General features: G+C 43.1%; 1 protein-coding gene and 1 non-coding gene across 3 annotated transcripts in view; one reads left to right on the top strand and one right to left on the bottom strand.

Moving 5' to 3' along the window:
* LOC130488142 (cohesin subunit SA-2-like) overlaps positions 1 to 15,091 on the bottom strand; it is a 67,754-nt gene that overhangs the window by 5,873 nt on the left and 46,790 nt on the right. For both annotated transcript variants that reach the window (XM_056861740.1, XM_056861741.1), the window contains exons 20-26: positions 12,854 to 12,930; positions 10,864 to 10,951; positions 9,963 to 10,043; positions 7,982 to 8,074; positions 4,819 to 4,984; positions 4,300 to 4,451; positions 3,643 to 3,744 (exon numbers count right to left, since the gene is read on the bottom strand). In XM_056861740.1, the coding sequence (XP_056717718.1) occupies positions 3,643 to 3,744; positions 4,300 to 4,451; positions 4,819 to 4,984; positions 7,982 to 8,074; positions 9,963 to 10,043; positions 10,864 to 10,951; positions 12,854 to 12,930 (759 nt within the window). The remainder of the gene's footprint in view (positions 1 to 3,642; positions 3,745 to 4,299; positions 4,452 to 4,818; positions 4,985 to 7,981; positions 8,075 to 9,962; positions 10,044 to 10,863; positions 10,952 to 12,853; positions 12,931 to 15,091) is intronic.
* Positions 10,986 to 11,060, top strand: TRNAT-GGU (transfer RNA threonine (anticodon GGU)). Its single transcript has one exon. It is a non-coding gene; the product is annotated as a tRNA-Thr (tRNA).

Raw genomic sequence — 15,091 nt, 5'->3', positions numbered from 1 at the left:
TTCCATTGCAACAGTGTGTGGACTTTATGCTGTGTCTGTGGTTGCTACTCGACTCCCAGTAAACATTACAAAACTCTGGAGGTGAAAAACCTGTCCATAAGCGCATAGGGAACGAGGACCGGCCCCCCAAGTTCACATCCACTGCAAATGCATTGGCCATGTAAACAGTAAACCAGCTCTTGAACAGAAAAGCCATGTGCCGAGGTGTGTTCAGTAACTGCCCCGCAACTATGGCATTCACTGGGCATACATTCAACCCAAGTCCAAGCTTCAGTCTGTGCCTGGAAATATTTCAAGACCTTGCTATCTGGGGAAGAGCTTGATAGTCTAGATTAGGCATCTACATAGAGGAAAGCTTTCACAATTTGATTGGTTTTTTTGGGGGGAGGGGGGTAGATGAGAAGCATTAATTAACTAATGCAATTAGGTGAGCCCACGTTTATTCAGTGTCTCAGCTAGCAACACCACCTGCCTAGCTAGGCACCCAAGGACAGGCAGGAGAGAGCAAAGTGACAGGCCTGCTCCATTTTTACAAAACAGATTGGTCAGGTGGGTTAGCATGCTTTGATCTGCAAGCTTTCAAGGTCAAACCAACACCCACAACTGGGCTGGTTGCCTATGTGATATGTAAACACAGGCTTCTGGCTATGCCAGAAGAGCCCAGCTCACTAAATGCTGCTGAGCCTCTTCTTATCTCATATTTCAGGGATGGATCTCTCTAAGCTCCTGACGACGTGTGTGAAATCCACTGGGCTCAAGTATCAGCCATCCGAAGGGGCATATGCTGAATGAAGCCCAGTGGATGACATGGAAGCCTGCTGAACAGATAGCGAGTTAGGCTAGCTGTGTATAGTAAATATTACATTCAGTGCAGCTTCCCGGGTTGGGCAGTTGAATCAAAGCTGTGCCAGCTAGGCCTCTGGGGCCTAGATTGAGGTACCAGTACTGAATCTGGGCTATGCCATGACATGATAAAGTTCTTCTCACACACACATACCCCAGTGCCTCCACACAGAAAATTATAATCTAGTTTTCTATGTGAAGGGATTTGCTGTTGTTTATCAGAGTAATCTGTCACGTGAGCCACCACCTGCAAACAGAACTGATATAGCCCAGACACGTTTACCAACTTAGTAAGGACCAAATAACATATTCCCTGACAGATCCATGACTGCATGTGTCTCAAGGTGAGGGTCCTTACGGGAAGCCCATGGAGAGCACATACCCAACTGGGCCTCTGCCAGCTGCACTGGTTCTAGTAGGGTTGCCAGCTCCAGGTTGGGAAATACCTGAAGATTTTTGGGCCGGAGCCTGAGGAGGGTGGGGTTTGGAGAGGGGAGGGACTTCAATGCCATAGAGTCCAACTGCCAAAGCAGCCATTTTCTGCAGGTGAACTCATCTCTATCAGCTGGAGATCAGTTGTAAAAGCAGATCTCCAGCTAGTACCTGGAGGTTGGCAACCCTGGGTTCGAGGTTGAAAACCGGATCAGGTTCAAAATTTTGGTGTTGACCTTTAAAGCCCTAAATGGTCTGGGACCATCTGAGGTACCAGTACTGAATCTGGGCTATGCCATGACATGATAATGTTCTTTTCACACACACTGTGAGAAGAACACTGTGGGACCCCCTCTCCCGATACACCTCTCAAAGAGTGTTATGCTTGTCTAGTAACAACTTACTAGTGGTCCCCAGCCTGAGAAGTATTCCGCTGTCCTCAATCAGAGTCACAGCTTTCTCACTTTGGCTCCAGCCTAGTGGATCTCTCTGTCAAATGAGACCCGCGCCATGCAAGACTTCGCTCAATTCCACAGGGCTTGCAAGACAGAGATGTTCCGCCAGACCTATGGCTGAGGGCAGCGATGGCTACGCCTTAGCTGGCCTCCCAATTCCATCCCTACTCCTGCCTTATTCTGTCTTATTCCATCCCTACTCCTGCCTTATTCTGGCTGGCTGTCACTAGTATTAAAGGTACTATCTGAAGTTCTTGGTTTTAGACTGCAGAAATTTTAGATTATAAACCACAGGTCTTAACGATAAGTTTTGTTGTGTTATTATGATACACTATGTATTGATATTGTATTTTTGTTGTGAACCGTCATGAGCCCAACTTCGGTTGGGAAAGGGCGGCGCAAAAATCTAATACATAAATAAATAATATATTCAAAAGGATTTGAGGATTAACCTGATTTGAATACTTCTGCCCCTCCCTCAACCCATCCCGAGCTCTCAACAGAAATAGTCCCCCTGTCCCAGACAACTATTATAGGTAGCATGTTCACGCTACCACAGCTAATAGTAGGATGGGAGGATGTCTGTCATGGAAATAGAAGAGAAGGAAGGGTTAAGCCCCCCTCAGCTAGTTATCTGCATCTGTGTAACTAATATAAATCTCTTTACTATTTTCTTCTCTGGCAAATGAACAACGCATGCACTTTGTAAGACAAGATTGTTGAATCTTTACTCAGTGAGACTAATGAAGGGCATTCAGCAAAATTGGTAAGAAAGACCGAGGAAGCTTTCATTATAAAGCGAAACGAGGAAACATCCGGCGATCCCATTTCTGCAACTGTGGAGATTGATATATTAAATCGTTTTGGACTTTTGCTCCGCTGGAAACAGATGAGTCGCTCCTTCGTGGAGGCTTCTCAACTGTTTGCCTTTAATCTTGTATAAACAAGCATTGGCTTTATCCATGCACTTAACTGACTGAATGATTTTGTACTCTATTATGAATGGTAGATAAATCTTTGGTTTATTAATTTACAGGAAAACTGTTACATTACAACTTATAGACCATTTGCCAACGTGCTGGTTGTTTTGTTTATACTGTGGTGTATGTATCAGCATAGGTTTTCTACTGGTTGGCTACAGTAATGCTTTAAATTATAGACATGAATAATGTCAGGAGATGTAATCACATCTCTTCCATACCACATGTAGACTGCCCCTGAGACTAAGAAGGGAGAAAACTAGACAACAAGGGAAGGGTAGGGAGGGAGTACACCATGATATTTACTAATCTGTATCCAGCCATCCAAGCATTGGAAGCCCACTGAGTTTCCCTGTGTTCCTCTTCAATACTGCAGCCCCTTCTGAGTCCCAGAAAGATAATTCCAGGACTCATGCAGAGGAACAGCCATGTGAATTGGGGGGGCTGGCTGGAGTGTGCAGGGACAACGAGATGAAATCATTCCCTCCTTTCAACAGAGAAGTTGTTGCAGAAAAGGAAAGTTGAGCAATTTCACTCCCTTGTCCCGCCTCAATCCAATACCCCAATCCTCCCCAGTTATTCCTACACACAGTTCCTGCAACCTGAAAAATAGTTATTCTGGGGGTCAGAAGGGACTGCAGAAATGGAGAGGAACACAGGAAAACTCTGTGGCCCATGCCCAGAAGGTTGGATGCAGGATTGGGGAGATAATTTGTTTAGTTTTTAGTGAAAATTGTGATTGTGATAATTCTGCACCTGACGCTGCATTCCATGCATACAAGACATAAACAGCCATACAGAAATTTTTGTATTGGATGGGAGATTCAGAATTCCATTTTGTGGTTCAACATAAAATGCTTTTATAACCATATAACCATAAGGTTCCTTAAAAGATAAAACACAGCTGGAATCATCCACTGTAACATTCTTACCTGCTGCAAACAGAGGATCAATGTCTTTGCACTTTGAATTTTGTCACTGTGCCTGGTTCGGCTCAAGGTTTCTTTAATTATATCTCCAAAATCATTATAAGCCTATTAGAGGGCAAAGGAGAAAAGGTGTACTCTTATGCCAAGGAACAGCAACATCCATGAAGACAAAATTTAAAAGCTACATTCCACAACAAATAAGTAATAAAATACGTATGGCTACTTATAAGGGACTTTGATACTGAGGATGTTTCTAACAATCTTATTCATGGCATTGGTGTCAGAGGCAAGGCATTAAAATGGCTTTGGCCTTTTTATTTGACCATATGCAGAGAGTGATTATCGGCAGCTCTTGTGTGGAATTCCACACAGATCAGTATTGTTGCCCATGTTACTTAAAATCTATGTAACATGATTTACTAAGATTGTCCTCAGCTTTGGACTGGGCATTTATCAATACGGTGATGATACCCAGTTATGCATCACATTAAAAAGCCTCCAGAAGCAGCTGTGTATTGAATACACAATATATTCATCTGTACCGATCACAAGACATGCACAAGATATCACTGAGTGGATGGTTGTGCTTACAATCACTTATCCCATATAGTTCAATTTTACAGCATTTGGAAGACCTCATGAGTAGGATTATTAATTTACCTTCATATAATGCTTATAAATTTCAGCAGCTGCAGTCATCTCAATAACATTATAGATGATTAACTTGCAATAAGCTGCAAGAAGGCATCGTTTTGTGTGCAAGATGTCCAATTTTTGGTCATTCTTTTTCCTGTCCTCTTCTTCTGCCAAGTCTATAATAAGAATTTTGGTTATGTGTAATTTTATTGTGTCATTTTAAAATATAACTTTCCTCTGAAAAACACTATTCAAGAGCTATACCACTTAACACTACTTTCTTTGCTTTTTCAGATCACAGAAGGGTTGTTTCTTCTTCAAATGTCGTAACAGTGCTAACTACCCGCTTGCTACTTCCAATAACATGTAACAATAAAAACAGGATCAAAGGAACGGAGAGGGGTCTCTTATGTATCAACAGCTGGGAAACTAATCATTTATATACTGCTTGATGGGGGGAGAAAGAAATCAGTGTGATCAAGTACAGGGAACAACCATCAGCAGCAAAGTGTGGATACTTTCCTGATGAAAAACAGTGCTGACCTTTGTCTTTGTCTTTTCCCTCTGTGAAAATGTGATCCTGAATGAACAGGAGCATTTTGGACTGAAGAGACGTACTGGGAAAATATTCTAGTAGCCCAAGGGTCTCATCATCACTGGTGTCTTGATGACTCACAATCATCAGAAAGTCACAAAGCACCATAAAAGCCTACAATGACAGGGAACAAAAAGAATTGAGGCGTTTTGGAGAATGCGATCATAACGATGGCAATAATTCTCCCCCATGCGATTCACTACAAAATAGTTTTTCCTGGTTTCCTGCGATCACCATCCCAAGAAAGCCAAAAGACTTCTTTTGCTATGTCTAGTCCACTGTGAACACACGAAGCTGCCTTGTAGTGAATCTGACCCTTGGTCCATCCAAGTCAGTACTGTCTACTCAGACTGGCAGAAGCTCTCTAGGCTTTCAGGTAGAGGCCTTTCAGTGTGGAACATGGTTCCCATGATCAGACTTTCCCAAGAGTACATTGGAGGAAAACGCATATGATTCAACTGTGAATCTTTGAGACTGTGCAAATCCTCTTGAAAGGCATCACAATCCAAAACCATGAAATGATACAACTGAGATGACCTGCCTTCACAATATATTTAAGTTATTAAAACTCACTCTTTGAATGGATAGGTTCACACCACTGAGTTCTTGACTCGTTCTCTGATGTTAAATCCCCACTGGCTCCATGCCTCACAAGGGACATCAAGGTTCCCCCAATGAGGTGTTTTTTGGCCTTAGTGACCCACAGGCAATAGAGACTTAGGCTTGTGCTTATTAAGCAAAGTAGTGAAGAAGAGGAATGGGAATTTTCTAGGAGAAAAGTTAAGCCAGCTAACTACATTCTGCTGGCCGGAAACAGGATACCTCAAATCCCTGCTTGCAAGACTATAACTTTAGCTGATACACAAGAACCAGCTGTTCTCAGTTCCATTTCTGGTACAAATATGAAAGGCTAAACTATCACTTTATTAATTTTCCATTTCTGAAACACTACACAGACTAAAACAACTCAACTAAAACACACTAAAGGTATAGAGATGTATAAAGATAAATAAAATATATACAGACAAGCATAGTTAATTCTACACATTAAGAACAAATCCTCAACAGTGGGAGATGACAAACAACACGAAAAAAGAGTACATTCTATTAAAGGTGATCTGCAGAGACAAAGAAGAAAACTGATCTTCACTATAATGCTTTGACACACACACAAAGACCATGTATGGCCATTCTTCACTGAATTTTAATTCAGACAAACATTTTATAACCATCACCCCCATTTTCTCCCTCTTTTGTCACTGGTCACTAACACATACATCAGCTTATGACAAGCTGGGATTCCAGGGGCAGAGAGACACTGAACTGATTCACACTTCAAGGCAGCTAGTACGTTTGCCACATTTCCACTGGTAGCAGAAACATAAAGCATAAAGGGCAATATGCATCTTCAAACACACAACAGATATGCGCCAGGCACATAGGACTCTCAAATGCACGTCCATCAGGTCTTTGAAACACACATCTTCGGTCCTCAGGTTTACATTTTTTTTCCTACAGAGAAAATCAGCATCGATGCAACAAACTGAACTGGTGACATAAAGTATGAGTTTGCTCTGAATACAGGAGGCAGCTTATGGGAGGGGGGGGGAAGAAAAAATGCATGTTGTGACCAGAGATAGAAGTATCAAACTTTCATGGTAATAGCAAGAAAAAACAGTATACTATATAGTGGTTTGAATGTTGGAATAGATCTGGGAGATCTAGGATTGAATTCCCACTGGGCCATGGAAGTTTATTTCGTGACTTTGGGCCAGTCACAGTCTCTCATCCTCAAAGCTGTTGTTGTAAGGATAAAATGGACAGAAAAAATGTTGGAAGTGCTCTGGGCCCCCACTGGGGAGAAAAGTGTGATATAAATATCTAAATAAACAAATAAATCCTATGGTCACTTGGGTTAACACTGGGAACTAGGGTATGAGAGTGCAGTTTTATAATGAAGTTCTAGTCATGCTTTCTTCCCTGTTGCCATACCCCAACCTCCAAACACAGCAATCTAGTTTCTTTGCTTAATTAAGACTGACGCTGGTTCACACATGCAGCAGAATAAAAGGTAAAGGTAAAGGTCCCCTGTGCAAGCACCGGGTCATTCCTGACCCATGGGGTGACGTCACATCCCGACGTTTTCTAGGCAGACTTTGTTTTATGGGGTGGTTTGCCAGTGCCTTCCCCAGTCATCTTCCCTTTACCCCCAGCAAGCTGGGTACTCATTTTACCAACCTTGGAAGGATGGAAGGCTGAGTCAACCTTGAGCCGGCTACCTGAAACCAACTTCCGTTGGGATCGAACTCAGGTCGTCAGCAGAGCTTGGGACTGCAGTACTGCAGCTTACCACTCTGTGCCATGGGGCTCTTGCAGCAGAATAAGGTGGTGGAAAAGACTTTACCACTTTAGATTTTCAGATGGGCCTACCATTTTCAACTGGGACGTCCATATTAAAAAAGTGAGTGCAAATTTAAAAATTAGCATACTGGGAAGGAAGATTCTACCCCAGCCCTTTGCCTCTTGTGCTAGTTTTCTATTTGCAGGATTTGTTGTTGTTGTTGTTGCATAAGTATTCAAAAATATGATCCCACCCCCACTTGCAGTCTGAAGTGGTTCAGTCCTTTTTGCCACCTCAGCATACTACTCTGATTCTAAAGTACATACAGATCGGGTCATTGAGTCTCCCAAAGCATGCCTTTTTCATGTGTATATAAACACTTATCTATATTATCCTTAAATGAGCCCTGTGGCGCAGAGTGGTAAGGTGCAGTACTGCAGTCCAAGCTCTGCTCACGACCTGAGTTCGATCCCAACAGAAGTCGGTTTCAGGTAGCCGGCTCAAGGTTGACTCAGCCTTCCATCCTTCTGAGGTCGGCCAATCAGTACCCAGCTTGCTGGGGGTAAAGGGAGGATGACTGGGGAAGGCACTGGCAAACCACCCCGTAAAACAAAGTCTGCCTAGGAAACGTCGGGATGTGACGTCACCTCATGGGTCAGGAATGACCCGGTGCTTGCACAGGGGACCTTTACCGTTATATTATCCTTAAGACAAAACAGAATATAAATCTAAACAGAAAAGTAAAATTAAAGTATTTGCACAATTCTTACCTTCTCACGGGCATCTCTATTGCTGTGGCTGAAGTAACATGCGCAAATATGGCAGTAATGCCTCAAATGTGTTTTTAGAACGAAAAGGTTTTCCTTTAAAAGGGAGGGGGAAAGTCATTATAGTTGCACAAAACACTTCCATGAATACTTAAAATAGCTATTAGTAAAAGCATATGCTTAAACTAGGGTTGCCAACCTCCAGGTACTAGCTGGAGATCTCCTGCTATTACAACTGATCTCCAGTTCACCTTGAGAAAATGGCCACTTTGGCTATTGGACTCTATGGCATTGAAGCCCCTCCCCAAATACCCACCCTCCTCAGGCTCCACCCCAAAAACCTTCCACCGGTGGCGAAGAGGGACCTGGCAACCCTAGCTTAAACAAATGGTTCCCTCAAAGTGAGAGTAAAATAAAGTAAGTCTTGCCAAATGAAGAAAGAGTCTGCAGGTAGATCTCTGTAAAATCACATGAAACAGAACAATCTTGTTCCAGTGCCTGCCCAACCCACCCTTCAATTCCTTTCCTTTCCTTTTATCCCTTAGAAGCTCCTTGATCAATTGATCTTGAGCAGCATATATCTAGTGTTGGAGGGATATAAGGACTGAAACAAATCTTGCCACTGACAATGTAGCCTTGGGGTCCTAGTAAAAAAGGCATTATGTCAGTCACAGAGGCATTGGATTTGTATATTAAAAGGGGGGAAATATAGTGCGATCGAAGTTCCTCGTAAAAGCGGCATTCCAAAAGGGCATGGGCTAATGTGTCAATAGAGCCTGAAGAGCAAGGGCAGATCCTGTCTGAGTATGGTATATTCAGAATTCTGCCCTGCATTACCATAGAAGGGTTAGCATTCAATCTAGCCAAGCAAAAAGCTCTACAGAGACGAGGAGTTGTCAGATAATATGTATAGGCAGGCAGACCACGTGGAGGGGGTATTCCGAAGAACTGGGATGAACAGACGCGACGAGCACGAAAAGTAGTGTTGTTATAATCGAGCTCTTTAATGCGCTTTTTAATTTTGGCAAAAGCTTCAGTTTTCCCAAGATCTGATAACATATCCTGCGAGAAGCCCAGCAACGCCAGTTTCTCATCTAAGATTTTTTGCCATGAGGATTTGAAAGGGTCATGCTTCAGAGAAGCTAGGAACCCCTCAGTGCTAAAGCACAGTTTAAGGTGGAGTTTAAAGGCGGCCAACCACGCCCTAGCTTCAAGTGACATTTGGCCAAACTCGGAACAAAGAGTAACGCCAGCAACACATCGAGGGGCATTTAGGAGTTTTCGTAAGAACTGAAGCAGTGGACGATCGATAGATTCATTGATGACTGTAATCCAGATGGCAACACCAAAGAGGATAATTGGGGTAATTTTCAGGTTAAAAACCTGAATAGCCCCTGGAATATATTTGCCACCTTTGGTGTGAAAAAAACTGACAATAGCACCAACCCCAGGTTTAATTTTGTTGGACACTGCTTTTTGATGGGCATTTCAATTTAGGTAAGAGATCTAATGAAACCAGAAAATAATCGATAACACTGGCACCATTTTGGACACCCTTCAATTCAGTGTTCTCACCTTCTCCCTTGTTAGTAGTTTTTACTTCCTATAGGGACGAGGCCTAGGGGCCACAACAGTTTACCACTGGTATAAACATGCTATTATTAATATCAGGTTGATCCATGAGAAGGCCTCCACCGTCTAGGACTTGATCCCAGACGAGAAGCCTGATTTGTCATGTATTACCAGAACCCAGCTGGAAATGGGGAATCCTATTTTATCCCACAGATCAAATAATCCCTGGAGGCTGATGTTGTGGTAAGATGCGCAAGACCCTGCTTCACATGTTGCCTTCTGATTCCTTGCTTCCAGTGTGAGCCCCTCATGAGTCGGCAACCCCTGCTGCTTTTGAAGGTTCAAAGCTGGCCAACAACAGGTATGAACAGAAATAAGCCTTGACAAAGCATTTTCAGCATCTAGAGCTAACCTTAGAAGGAGGCTTCTTTGCCACAGAAGCTAGCTGCCAGAGAAGTGCAAAATAAGCACATTGTAAAGCAGGCAAAATAATCTGTGAAATAAAAATAAAGACAGGGTCATCATACAAGAAATTAATGAACTAAGCTAAGCAATAGAATATTAAATCAAGATCAGAAACAGGGTAAGACTAAAGCTTTGACTGAATCCGGTACTGGAGACAACAAAATATATGTTAAAATCCCCCATCTGTTTTTTCCTACTTTTCCTTTCTGTACCCCCTTTATTATGAAACTCAAATAAAAAATATTATTAAAAAAATCATACAAGTATATAAAAATGTGAATGACAGAGGTTTAATATGGCATTCGCCATTGTGCAGAGGAGGAGAAGGAGAAGAAGAGTTGGTTTTTATATGCTGACTTTCTCGACCACTTAAGGAAGAATCAAACCAGCTTACAATCACCTTCCCTTCCCCTCTCCACAAAAGACACCCTGTGAGGTAGACGGGGCTGAGAGAGCTCTAAAAGAACTGTGACTAGCCTAAAGTCACCCAGCTGGCTTCATGTGTAGGAGTGGGGAAACAAATCCAGTTCACCAGATTAGCCTCCACCATTCATGTGGAAGAGTGGGGAATCAAACCCGGTTCTCCAGATCAGATTCCACCGCTCCAAACCACCGCTCTTAACCACTACACTATACTTTTGGCTCCCAGCAAAAGTATACCTCCCAGCAAAAAGAATAAAGGATGCATATACAGCTAAATGTGGTCTCTGTCACTGTATTAAGAATCTTTCAGATTTGTATGAAACTGAGCCTAATAAGATCAAAATAGTAATTTTTTAAGAATACTTGAAACAAGGATTGTTTTGAAAATCTGAAATACTTTCTGGTTTAAATAGTATTACACTTACCTGAACAGGTAAGCAGCTGCGTTCCAGCTCAAAAACAAGCAGCTCAGACATCTTGTCGTAGAGCTTCCACTTGGAGAGATCATGGGCACTACAAATCCAAAAGAAAGAAAACATCACTATGGGGAGGGACTGTGGCTCAGTGGTAGAGCTTCTGCTTGGTATGCAGAAGGTCCCAGGTTCAATCCCTGGCATCTCCAGTTAAAGGGACTAGGCAGGTAGATGACGTGAAAGACCTCTGCCTGAGACCCTGGAGAGCCGCTGCCGGTCTGAGTAGACAATACTGACTTTGATGGGCCAAGGGTCTGATTCAGTATAAGGCAGCTTCATGAGTTCATGTGGGGACTTTCAAGTGGCTGTGGCAACGAAAAGAAAGAAAAGACAGCCAACTAACCCTATTTCCTCATTATTTTATTTTGTCCCTTATAAAAAAGATTCACAGCTACTCAAGAAAACTGGAAGGAGAATGGCCACTGATCTTCACAGAAGTTAAGTTTGTTTGGGGTTTTGTTGGAGGGGTATAGCTAAATCTCTTTTAATATTAAAAGTCTATATGAGAAATTTCATTGATTACAAGTGATAACAATATTGTCAAGTAACAACAGAATCCTTACCACAACTGTCAGATTTAAAAACATTAAAATGGAGGAAACTGTTCTGTTCTTTTTCTAGTTCCCTATCTCCACAACTCTGACAACCCAGTCACCCATCATAGTGCTATATTACCTACAAAAATTCATGATGTACAGTAGAAGAAGAAGAAGAAGAAGAATTGGTTTTTATATGCTGACTTTCTCTACCTTTTAAAAAGAATCAAACTTGCTTACAATCTCCTTCCCTTCCTCTCCCCACAACAGACACCTTGTGAAGCAGATGAGGCTGAGAGAGCTCTACGAGAACTGTGACTAGCCCAAGGTCACCCAGCTGGCTTCATGTGTTGGAGTGGGGAAACCAACCCGGTTCACCAGGTTACAGTCCGCAGTTAATGTGGAGGAGTGGGGAATCAAACCCAGTTCTTCAGATTAGAGTCCACTGCTCTTAACCACTACACCATGCTAGCTCAGTAGACCCAACGTCTGTAGAAAACATTCCTGGCACATAAGCAATTAAATTTAAACATATTCTTAACATATCTAAATTTATAGTAAAGAATGACCAAAGAGTGTTTGCATACCACCTTTCCCTGCCACTGAATGTGTGTGTGTGTAAAGTCCCGTCAAGTCGCAGCCGACTTACAGCGACCCCTTATGGGGTTTTCAAGGCAAGAGATTAACAGAGGTGGTTTCCCGGTGCCTTCCTCTGCACAGCAACCCTGGTATTCCTTGGTGGTCTCCCATCCAAGTACTCACCAGGGCTGACCCTGCTTAGCTTCCGAGATCTGACAAGATCGGGCTGTACCATGCTGCCTTCCCTCCCTGCCACTGAATGGCCCCTACAAAAAAGGAACACCAGGGAAATTTTAGCATTCTCACAACAGCACTGCCTACATATCTTGTTCGAAAATTTTATAGAGGACTTCAGGGGCGGGGATTGAGAAACAAAGAAAAGGTATGTGCTGCCTTTTTACAAAAGAGGCCATTGTCCTTATGGAACAAGAGCATATGGATTTTGCTGCTCTTGGTCCAGGTAGACTCAGACACTTGGCCTCAAGGCAGCACCTTATTTCCAGTATTCACCTTACTGCCAAGAATGTGACATCTAGCCCAATCCTGTACAGCACATCAGCCTTACAAGTGGTTCAAGAGAATCAAAAGGAAGGAATCACATGAGAAAATGGAAGCCCTTGGTAGGGTCAGACAACAGCCTTAACCAGTCGAGCTCCTCGGAAACCAACCCAATAAAAAAAAATCTCATGCAGTTATATTTTTTCACCCAATGATTTTACATTTCAATACATTATATGATGAGGATGTAAAACAACCTTATTCTAACAGAGTCTGCCCCACATTGGGTCAGGAAAGAAAGTTAATAACCAGCATAAAACAAATCTTACTTATGAAAAGCAGTTATTCTTCTCAAAATGGAGTATAAACAGTGAATTCCATCTTCTTCTGCACAGAGGCCTTCTCCCTAAATCACAGTACAAGGACAGAAGAGAAAATACTAAGCTGAGTTTGAGCAGTTGTCTATCTTGGTGGCAAACATGCACTACGTATCCTAAACCATGGGAGCCATTCTAAAGCCACAGTTGAAAAACTGAGGCAAGATGCATGGGACTTATGTACATTCCTACGTACATTCCATGCCCACTCCCAGAAACACGCACTCAAGCACCATATAAGGGCTTCTCTCCAGCAAAAGGGTAACAGTGGAAATTGATGCTGTTCCCATGATGCAGGAAGTAGGCCCAGCTCCAGGTGCTTAAATGGCATTAAGTCACCATCTTGCAAATAGCCTTCCTTTTGCAATCTGCCGGATCCCCTATGTCATGTTGCCTTCGGCATTACTTTGGAAATTTCACAGCTACGCTGTGCATACAGTAGTTGTCCAACTGCAGGGAAGACCCCTTCCTAGGGAAGCATGGAAAGGTGCCAGGATCCTAGAGCCGGTTGTGCATTCCTATCCTACCAACCACGGTCTGGGTAGACTGAATGCACACAGCAGAGATTCCTCACTGGTGCATGCTGGATTGTGGGGAGTGTGACTGCATCCACGCTGCTCCAGTTTTATTTGAGAAGGGAGCTCAGAAAGAGTTGTGGCTTTGGTTCTTATGTTTCCTTGCACATCGTTTGTGGGGTGGGTCAGAGAGATCCTGTTCTAATTCGTTTTGAATGCTAGTGTTGGGATCAACATCTAAATTCATACAACAGCCGCAATATCCACATAACCATGGGCAAGGATGTCTGCACACTTACCTGTGAAGTAGATTATTTGGTGCTGGGATGAGGGCACCAGAAGGAAAAGTAAGTTTTAGGAGGAGGACACAGTGTTTAAAACGTTTTAAAACACCTTTATACGGTCATGAACAGTAGGAGAAGAAGGGGCTGCAAATTATGTACATGATACAAAATCTCCAAGGCTTTCTCTTATAACGTTTTCTCAGGAATCCACAAATGTATTCCAGTATCGATTCTCACAAGTCGCGCCAACTCTGGAGAAGGATGAGGCTCTCTGTCTCCCTAGACTTTTCAGGGGCAGCAAGATGACTCACCCTCCCCACCTCCTCAAGGCACAGCATGACTAACACTCTAACCACTGTACACACTGCTGCTCTGGGCTCCTGCCTCCCTCCCAGTTCAGAGACCCGGACTCGTTCAAATCCTCACTGAGTCACAAAGCTCACCTGCCAAACCTTCATCCTGTCACTTTCTCTCAGTCTAATCTACCTCACGGGGTTATTGTGATGGTAAAATGGAGGACGGAATAAAATGTAGACCACCCTGAACTCCCTGAAGGGCAGGATAAAAATATACAGATCACTATGACAAAACACTTTGCTCTCCATTTGTACTAGGCCTCAAAGCTTAACACGACATCATAGTCAAGACCCTTCCCCCCCTAAGAAGACTTAGGGAGCAATCCTAAGCAAGTCTATTCAGAAGTAAGTCTAATTTTATTCTGCAGGACTTACTCCTAGGACAGTGTTCTTAGGATTGCGCTGTAATATGCTCAGTATAAAACTCAGCACTTGTCAGAAACTGTGGACTATACAGTGCGCAACCAGTACCACTTAACAAGTGTTACTATCTCAAATGAGGTCCCACACTACCTTTCCCTAAAAGGTAAAGGTCCCCTGTGCAAGCACCGGGTCATTCCTGACATCACATCCCGACGTTTCCAAGGCAGACATTGTTTGCGGGGTGGTTTGCCAGTGCCTTCCCCAGTCATCCTCCCTTTACCCCCAGCAAGCTGGGTACTCATTTGACCGACCTCGGAAGGATGGAAGGCTGAGTCAACCTTGAGCCGGCTACCTGAAACCAACTTCTGTCGGGATAGAACTCAGGTCGTGAGCAGAGCTTTTGACTGCAGTACAGTAGCTTAACACTCTGCGCCACGGGGCTATAATGTGCCCTCTCATGGCTTCCAAGTTCTGGTCAGCGTCCCAAGGATGCAAAACTTATAGATAAAGCAAATTCTGAAACTTAATTCTATAAATGAAGCAGATTTGTTAGTTTCCCCAATTTGCATAATACAGTTGTGGTGCACAAAACAAGGTTGCTGGTGGTATAATTTGGCTGACCTCCCTGCATAAACTGTCTTGGATTGGTACGGAATCATCTGCTACCCAAAT

This window comes from Euleptes europaea, chromosome 16 (assembly GCF_029931775.1).
Source record: "Euleptes europaea isolate rEulEur1 chromosome 16, rEulEur1.hap1, whole genome shotgun sequence".
Taxonomy (NCBI): Eukaryota; Metazoa; Chordata; class Lepidosauria; order Squamata; family Sphaerodactylidae; genus Euleptes; species Euleptes europaea.
This window is presented reverse-complemented; position numbering and strand designations above follow the sequence as displayed.